The sequence below is a fragment of the Physeter macrocephalus genome, chromosome 21, assembly GCF_002837175.3.
Source record: "Physeter macrocephalus isolate SW-GA chromosome 21, ASM283717v5, whole genome shotgun sequence".
NCBI classification, from domain to species: Eukaryota; Metazoa; Chordata; class Mammalia; order Artiodactyla; family Physeteridae; genus Physeter; species Physeter macrocephalus.
The window spans coordinates 83,410,250-83,419,734 of NC_041234.1; the positions used below are offsets into that span (position 1 = coordinate 83,410,250).

The following is a 9,485-nucleotide window of genomic DNA, read 5'->3' on the forward strand; positions in this document are numbered from 1 at the left end:
AAACAAATGGGACCTAATGAAACTTCAAAGCTTTTGCACAGCAAAGGAAACCATAAACAAGATGAAAAAATAACCCTCAGAATGGGAGAAAATATTTGCAAGTGAAGCAACTGACAAAGGATTAATCTCCAAAATATACAAGCAGCTCATGCAGCTCATACAGCTCAATATCAAAAACAAGCAACCCAATCCAGAAATGGGCAGAAGACCTAAATAGACATTTCTCCAAAGAAGGAATACAGATTGCCAACAAACACATGAAAGGAGGCTCAACATCACTAATCATTAGAGAAATGCAAATCAAACCTACAATGAGGTATCACCTCACACCGGTCAGAATGGCCATCACCAAATTATCTACAAAGAATAAATGCTGGAGAGGGTGTGGAGAAAAGGGAACCCTCTTGTTGGTGGGAATGTAAATTGATACAGCCACTATGGAGAACAGTATGGAGGTTCCTTAAAAAACTAAAAATAGAATTACCGTATGACCCAGCAACAATGGAATATTACTCAGCCATAAGAAGAAACGAAATTGAGTTATGTGTAGTGAGGTGGATGGACCTAGAGTCTGTCATACAGAGTGAAGTAAGTCAGAAAGAGAAAAACAAATACCACATGCTAACACATGTATATGGAATCTAAAAAAAAAATTGGTTCTGAAGAACCTAGGGACAGGACAGGAATAAAGATGCAGACGTAGAGAATGGACTTGAGGACACGGGGAGGGGGAAGGGTAAGCTGGGACGAAGTGAGAGAGTGGCAAGGACATATATACACTACCAAATGTAAAATAGATAGCTAGTGGGAAGCAGCTGCATAGCACAGGGAGATCAGCTTGGTGCTTTGTGACCCACCTAGAGGGGTGGGATTGTGAGGGTGGGAGGGAGACACAAGAGGGAGGGTATATGGGGATATAAGTATATGTATAGCTGATTCACTTCGTTATACAGTAGAAACTAACGCAACAATGTAAAGCAATTATACTCCTATAAATAGGTTAAAAAAAGAAAAAATAATAATAGTTAAAAATTGAAAATGTCAGATGAATGGATAAAGAAGATGTGGTATATTTATACCATGGAATACTACTCAGCCATAAAAAGAATGAAATAATGCCATTTGCAGCAACATGGATGGACCTAGAGATCATCATACTTAGTGAAGTAAGTCAGAAAGAGAAAGACAAATACCATATAATATCACTCACACGTGGAATCTAAAATAACACACAAATGAACTTATCTACGAAACAGAAACAGACTCACAGACATAGAGAACAGACTTGTGGTTGTCAAGGGGGAGTGGAGTGGGGGAGGGAAGGATTGGGAGTTTGGGATTAGCAGATGCAAACATACATAGGATGGATAAACAACAAGTTCCTACTGTATAGCACAGGGAAGTATATTCAGTATCCTATGACAAACCATAATGGAAAAGAATATGAAAAAGAATATATATATATGTCTATCTGAGTCACTTTTCTATACAGCAGAAATTAACACCACATTGTAAATCAACTATACTTCAATAAAATTTAAAAAAATGGGAAATATCTCAGGTGTCCACTGATACTAGGATTGATTTAAAAAAACCGGATACATCTATATGTAGAATAATACTCAACAATAAAACGTAACAAATTATTGATATATGAAACAATGAGGATGAACCTCAAAAGTACCGTTCTAAGTGAAAGAAGCCAGACCCCGGAGGCTACATATTGTATTATTCCCTTTGTATGAAGTTCTAGAATAGGGAACCCTTATCTATGATAGAAAAAAATTCAGAACAGTGATTGCCTGTGATGTGCGGCGTGGCAGGGATTGACTGGGAGGGAAGAGGAGGGAACTTTCTGAGGTGATGGGAATGGTCTGCACCTTAAGAGGGTTTGAGTTACACAGAGTGTGCATTTGTGAAAATGCAGCAAATGCACATTTAAGATTTGTGTATTTCATTATATGTAAATTTTACATAAAAAGAAAAACTGTAAACAAAATTTGAAGTCTAGCTAATGGTAGGCATGCTGTAGTATTTAGGGGTAAGAGCACTATTGTCTGCAATTAACTCTGAAATGCATCAAAAATAAGATGGCTTGATGGATGGAAGTGTGGTAAAGCAAGTAGAATAAAGTATTCATGGTACAGGTGTTCACTGAAAACTTTCTTCAACTTTGCTCTCTATTTGAAAATTTTCCTATTAAAGTGATGAAAAAAACCAAAAACTTAAAAAAGAAAAAAGTTATATTAATATCAGATAAAGTAGACTTTGAGACAAAGAATATTACTAGAGATAAACAGGGGGCATTTTGCAACAGTAAAATAGTTCAATTCATCAAGAAGACATATATATATATATAAATATAAATATATATATATATATATACACACATATATCTTAAACGTGTATGCACCTATTAGCAGAGTTTCAAAATACATGAAGCAAAGACTGATGGAACTGTAAGGAGAAATAGATAAATTCACAATTCTAGATGGAGATTTTAACATCCCTCCCTCAGTAATTAATAGAACAACTAAACAAAAAAATCAGTGAGGACAAAGAAGATCCAAACCACATTATCAACTACCTTGACCTAATGGATATTTTTTAGATCACTATACCCGCCCCAACCAGCTGAATACATAGTCTCTTCAAGTACATGTGGAACATTCACCAAGATCGTTCCATAGGTTGGGCCATAAAATAAAACTTAACAAATTTAAAAGCATTGAAATCATCCAGAATATGCTCTCTAACTGCAATAAAATCAAACTAGAAATCAATAATATAAAGATATCTGGAAAGTCACAAATTTGGGGAAATTAAACACCACAAATCTCCATGGGTCAAAGAAAAAATCCGAAGGGAAACCAGAAAATATTTTGAAATGAACGTTGACAATATTAAAAGCAAGAGAACGAAATCTGAAGAGAAAGATGGTATGGGAAAATGCATGGCCCTGTTAAAGTTGTGGAGCAGCAATAAGGTGATATGTGCTTAGGTAAGGGATGGAGAGGCTAAGCGAAGTTGAGACTTCGACAGGAGGAAGAGAAAGTAGGGGTTCAAAGGTGCCCCAGGAATATATGAGAGTAGAACATTGCTCTGACAATAACTAATGACCTGTGGTCTCCTTACTGATCACAAATCTCTTATCCAGCCAGGAACCCCCCCCTCCCCAAATCTAAGTGGTTTATTTATCATGTCTGTATATGCAGACAAACACTGTACTTCTGGGGGCAGGGAAAGGCATCTCTAAGAGAAGTTATGCAGCAAATATACTGGATGTTACTCTACCGATCTAGTTAACACACCAGCTAAGCCAATGCCGTTTCACTCTAGGAGACCTCTATGCCCTTGGTCCTGACTCAGCTCTGTTTACATGTGTGCTTGCTCACACTACTCTCTCTGTTTAGAAAGCTTCCACCCATTGCCAGCCAGCCTAAATGTCACCCACACTTTTCAGAGGCTACCTTCTCTTAGGTATAAAGTTTCTCATGATGTAGCCTTAGGCGGACAGCATCTCTTTCTTGATGCTGTCAGTGGAATCCTTACGCCACATTCCTACTAGTTTTTTACATCCTGGGGTGGGAGGTGGCTGTGTGTGTGTGCAGAGACCGTGTCTGAATTGTCTCAGGGATCACTCTTAGCCCTTTGCTCAGTATCTGTTCTGCTCAGTATCTGTTCTGGAATGGAAGAAAAAAGGAAGGAACCGTGATACAGGAAAAGAGGAGGAGAGAAGGGGCCTTTCTGAAGCCACTTCAAAGGAAAATGACGACAATGTGGAAAGTCAAGGAAAAACAAAGCTCTTATTAATACAACTCATGGCCTTTCCTGGACTCACTCTTATTGAGTCCCTAAAAATTTTTTCTACCTGGAATACCTTTTAAAGAAGAGTGTTTTGCCTCTTTTATTTTACCCACAGTACTCTGAACACACAGAAAACACTTAATAAATGCTTGCCACATGACAGGCAAAATTCTTTCCTAATACATCCCAGGGAGGATGCAGGTCCCTGGCCGAGAGGTCTGAAAGCCAGCCTGCCATGTCACTGGAGGTAGACAGTCCATCCTCTCAGTACTTTCTCATTTGGAAAATGTCGATAGAGTGATCTATTCTACTTTACCTCTCTGGATTGTCCTTGAGAAGGTCTACAAAGACCTTCGAACACCGTAGAGAGGAATGAAAAGGGGTCATTGGTACTGTTCACTAGACAAACATTGGGAGCCCAACACATAGGTAACAACTTACAGTGATTCCATCCAGTCCGGGCAGCCCAGGCTCCCCCTGAGAAACAGACAAAGGCAGGACATTGAAGAGATGAATACATTAAGCTTGTGGTATTTCACAGATAACTGACCTAAGATGCAATAGGCATAAAAATGCATCACTGAAGCTTGGGCCTCCTCTGTCAAGGTCTTGTGTTTTAAATAAGGCATGAATTGGACAGATTCAACCATCTACTTTTTTTTTCCTTAGAAAAATCTAGACTCTAGAAGAAAAATATTATAGCCTTGGTTGAACAGGAATTCATATTTTACTTGGATTAATTAATTTTCACCTTTGCTAGGAACTTATCAATTAGAAACTGCTTCTGCGGGCTGGTGATTTCCCTGCTCTTTTTGGAGGAAAGCAAAGTTACCTTCCGGTGTGCCTTCATCCCCAGAGAATCTGTGCCCATATGTATACAATGCAAATCAGACATTTCAAGTGAGAATCAACAGAGCATATAGTCTCTGATTACGTTTTAATTACTTTGCAGCATCTTAAGTCACCGTATGAATCTGTAATATAACCATCCTGTGGAAATTGCTGTGTTCCGCTGGGTCCAGGGTCTCTGGTTTTGGGCAAAACCATTTAATCAACGTTCGCTACAACAATGGTCACATTTTGACACCTGCTAGTCTTACCCCGTTTGGCTTACAGTGAAAAATCAGCTCTTTGCAACCTGGGAAGAGCACTGCCTGGGTTTTAGCTCTTCGGGAAGCTGGCTTGTGCCTGTGAGCAAGTCATATAGCCTCAGGCTACCTCAGTTTTTCTATCTGTAAAATGAGCAACATGAATCTGACAATCATGAGGTCCTTTCCAAGTCTAACATTCCATCTTCAGCTATGGCTTCTATAGCCAAGAACCCAAACCCTGTACCTTCTTCAGTTCTCAGCTACCCACACACCCATCACTGCCTTCCAAAGTGATTTCCAATATTTCTGGCTCTGTGCGTGGGTGGAAGACGGAAAGGTGCCATCTTCAGCTGAGTGAGCTTGGGTGCATCTTCCCCTCAGATGTTGCACACAGAGATTCCTGTCTGCTCCCAGGAAAATGATGGGCTCCCTTCCCACTCTGCAAGGGATTAGGGTCAGTCATTTGGCACCAGAGTTTACTGAAGGCCCACAGGATACCAGACAGCATACACCAAGAATACAGCCACAAGAATACAAAAGGTTCTTGTCAATTCCAGGAAGAGATGAAAGTTTTCAGCCAGCTGCAGAGTTGATGGGCAACTTTTGTAGATAGCCAGGGCCCCAGCGAGGGTGATGGCTGGTATGCAGGTACAGAAAAGGGCGGAGCCATGATCCTGGGCTGGTGGCCATGTTAAGATGGGCAGAGACATACATGGCTTCAAACCAAGGTATGCAGACATCAAAGATTCTGTAGTAGACAAAAGGTATCTGCCTCCAGGAAATGTCTCGGCTTGTCAAGGAAAATGACACCCATGCAAACTGTTTGCTGATCTGTCTCCTACTTTTGGCCTAAATCTTACAAAGCAAATCTTTTTGACAGTATGGTTGCAAACATTTCTGTCAATGTTTCCACCACAAAAAGCTCTGGATTCTTTTAAAATCCAGCTTGGTCTGCTCCTTAAATAGAGACGCAGATGCTAGTTCTGGAAATGTTTTCATTGGATGTGGGGCTCCATCCCCGGGGAACTCAGCTTTATAGCCTACTCAGCTGTCTGCCTTAGAGGCTCTTACCTTCATTCCTTTGAAACTACCTTGGGCAAGGATAGGTTCACCTTTAGAGCCTTTCTGACCAGGAAGCCCCTGAGCAAAAGAAGAAAATTCTGTGAAGAAATGCACGCATGCACATACACACACACACACACACACACACACACACACACACACACAGTATTGTTAATAGTATGATCTGATCAGATAGAGGATGGAAAAGCAAGAGCCTGAAACCATGTGGCTTATTCTATGGCAGAGTTGGCTATGCTAAGGGGGCAAAGTACAGCCCCTGAACTGTGCTGTGTCTCAGAGCTGCACGCCTGCTCCCCCAGCCTCCAAGTCAGAAGTCTGTAAAGGGATTAGAAAGTAGACTTTGAATCTATTCAGAGTACCAATCTGAACATCCACATATAATACACATGCCGTTTATAAGCCTATAGCTCACCTGCTCCATATCTCACAGGTACAAGTCACTGACAGGGACTAGGTCTAGGACAGAGGTTAGTGGACTTTTTCTGTAAAGAGCCAGATAGTAAATAATATAGGCTTTGTGGGCCATATCTGTGCTCTGTTTCATATTCTTCTGTTTTTCTTCACAATCTTTTAAAATGGAAAAACAAGCCATGGGACAAGGGTCCCACGGGCCAGTTTGCAGATGCCTGGTCTAAGATATAGCTACAAAACCATCTCCATCCTGTGCTTCTACCATACAACTTCAGTTTCTACACCTGTCTAAGAGGCTGGTGTGTCTCACTGTTAACATGGAAAACAGTTCAAAGTATGCCCAACCCATCCAGTCAGCCAGACTTTTTAATGTCTCAGTGGCAGATGCCACCTAATATCTGCTAGATGTTGGCCTCCTGGGGAAAATCAATATCCCTATACCTAAGGGGAAGTTGGGATTAGTGTTGGGGGTAGGGCTAAGCTTTGGGGACTGAAGCGTTGATTGAATGACGGATTCCTGAGTTCAAGGTCCATAGGTATAATAAAAGTACAATGTGGTTCCAGAAGCACAAACCAGTTTCTTTCCTAACACTTCCTATTTCCCCTTATTCTCATGGCCACTACTTTCATCAAAGAAGATTCAAAGGATATCCATTCAGTATTCGGCAGGGTTAATAAGGTTCAGCTTAGTAAAATACACACCCAAGTTCCTACTTAGGCTTAAGGGGAGGTTTAGGGACAGGCTTAGGTTTTGCCCTGGTCCTTTGGCTGTCAGGGGCTGTTTATTACCTGAAGATTTCTTTTTTCTCCCTCTTGGGGGCAGTGATTACTTACTTTGCTGGATTTCCATTGTCTTAACACAGATGTGATTTGTTTTCCTCCCCTGTCGCCATGGCAGCATTTGGAGGCCTTTTGTGACACAACAGCTCATACTATGTTGGTAATACATCTTTCTCTCCCACTCCCTGCTGTATATTGGTTTGGTCCTTAGTTGTGAAGGTCCTTATGCCAATCTGGCGCTTGTGCTTTGTCTGTCTCACCTTCTCACGTATGCACTCAACACCCACAACTTGGTCACTGAAGGCAATGCTCTTCCAGTAAAATGCCAATTAATTCACGTAGCTATGGAGTCTAACAGATAGTGCAATTTCTAGCTAAATGTATCCCATCAGTACCTTATTCTCTTAGATTATTTCAAATGAGGTTGAGAATGGGCTTGAAATGTGTTATTTTTCTCTTTCCAGCCACTCATAAAAGCAGCTTTGCAAGGGCATGGTATCTTTTAGAGATCTTTTAGATCCAAATATTTGAGCTCTATCTGGATGAATGGAATGAAATAAAAGTGATGACACCAAGATCCAATAAACGTCTTCACAATCCCAGAACTGAGGGTTGTGATGTGGGGAGCGGCTGGGAAGAGGGAAAACAACGTCAGTGTAGAGCAGGATTTCTCAACTATTTCTCACTATTGATACTTCGGGACAGATGATTCCTTGATGTTGTGATGGGGGGCTATCCTGTGCCAGTAGCACACCCCCAGTTATGAAGACCAAAAGTGTCAATAATAACTGTCAAATGTCCCCGGGGGTGGGGGGCGGGGCAAAATCACCGCTGGTTAAGAATCGCTGGTAGAGACCAAGCTTGCCAAGCCCTTTGGGTCACTGTTAGTGTTCCCATGATCCCATGTAAGCCTTCCAAGTACTGCATCTCCCAATATCGTCTAATGTGGGAAAATGTCAAATAGCCCAAGTGTGTACTTTGCTCTAAAATTTACTACAGTCTTTTCATAATCTTGCCAACTCTAAAAGCATCATTTTAAAAAAACCAAACCCTAAGTAGTGTAGCATGTGTACACTTCCCTGCAACTGGTATTCTTCTTTAGACTTTTAATGTTGTGGTGCTGCCAGCATAGACTCCTGCATTGGACAACGGGCTGCAGTGGTTGCCCCTCGGCTACCTAACGAGCTCTCCAGAGAAGCAGAAGATAGGGCACGCTTGGAGGCAAGCAAAGCCATTTGAAATAATGTACAAAGATCTGGCAGCATACGGGTGGTCCGAGAAGCCCGGGATAGCCATCAGGGCCTGGAAATCCAACAGCTCCTTGGGTTCCATTACAGCCATCCAGGCCAGGTGGGCCTCTGGGTCCTGGCTGTCCAGGGTGGCCCTGTTCAAAGAGAAAGAAGGGATCAAGTCAGCCACAGGACTCTCAGCTACTCCGACAAGCTCCACAGTGAGAGAAGTCAAGGATGCTGTCAAACTCTGGCTCCTTGTCCACTCCCTTTGCCCCATCACCTCTGCTGCCATCGCTGTTCATTATACTCCGGTGTAGGTGGCTGATGACAGCTCAGTGTTACCCCTCCCCCAAAAGATCGATGCTTTAATAGGATCCAAGCTGAAACCAAAGGGATCAAACATGAAGAGATGGGCTACACAGGGTGCTGCAACTTCACCTTCCTTCAGGACAAAGATGTACTAAGATGGGGCTTAGCTGCCAGGCAGCTGGACTGCTACCAACAGGGAATCATGCCAGGCGTTGGGAATTCCTCAGAACAGACTGGAACCTGGGCAGCCTGGCACGGCTTTCTGTATTGGAAGCTCTGCATGGGAGATGACGCTGGATTTTGGTCAAGAGCAGAAGGAGTTTCCATAGCACCACCTCTCCCGAACGCTGCTCGGTCAAAACTAAACAAGTCAAGGAAGAACCACACTGTGAACCTTATTTTGTCATTATCTCACGTCATGCTATTGCTTCAGTCAGGGAACTGTATCTTCTCTTCTTCATACTCATTACTGAGGCAGTTGTTTTGCTGGGGAATCAGTAATCATTCACATACAGTTGGTGTCTGAATTCTATAATTCTGTGCTTCCTTGGTGCATAGAATCTACCCGTTTGTAGGAAATACATCTTTTTCAATCTATCAAAAGCAGGTCGTGTGCTGGGTATGGAACAAAGAGATGACCTGAAAGACCAAATATCTAGATGGGTCAATAAAAGGTAGACTCCCACCCTCCCATACACACTTTAAAAAGACAAATATATATATATATATATATATATATATATACACACACACACACACACACACACACACA

At 41.8% G+C, this 9,485-nt stretch overlaps 1 protein-coding gene across 1 annotated transcript in view; it reads right to left on the bottom strand.

Annotated features, from left to right (window-relative positions):
* Positions 1-9,485, bottom strand: part of COL4A6 (collagen type IV alpha 6 chain) — an 82,588-nt gene that overhangs the window by 53,225 nt on the left and 19,878 nt on the right. The window contains exons 4-6 of the mRNA XM_024128062.3: positions 8,440-8,556; positions 5,970-6,038; positions 4,249-4,284 (exon numbers count right to left, since the gene is read on the bottom strand). Of these exons, the coding sequence (XP_023983830.1) occupies positions 4,249-4,284; positions 5,970-6,038; positions 8,440-8,556 (222 nt within the window). The remainder of the gene's footprint in view (positions 1-4,248; positions 4,285-5,969; positions 6,039-8,439; positions 8,557-9,485) is intronic.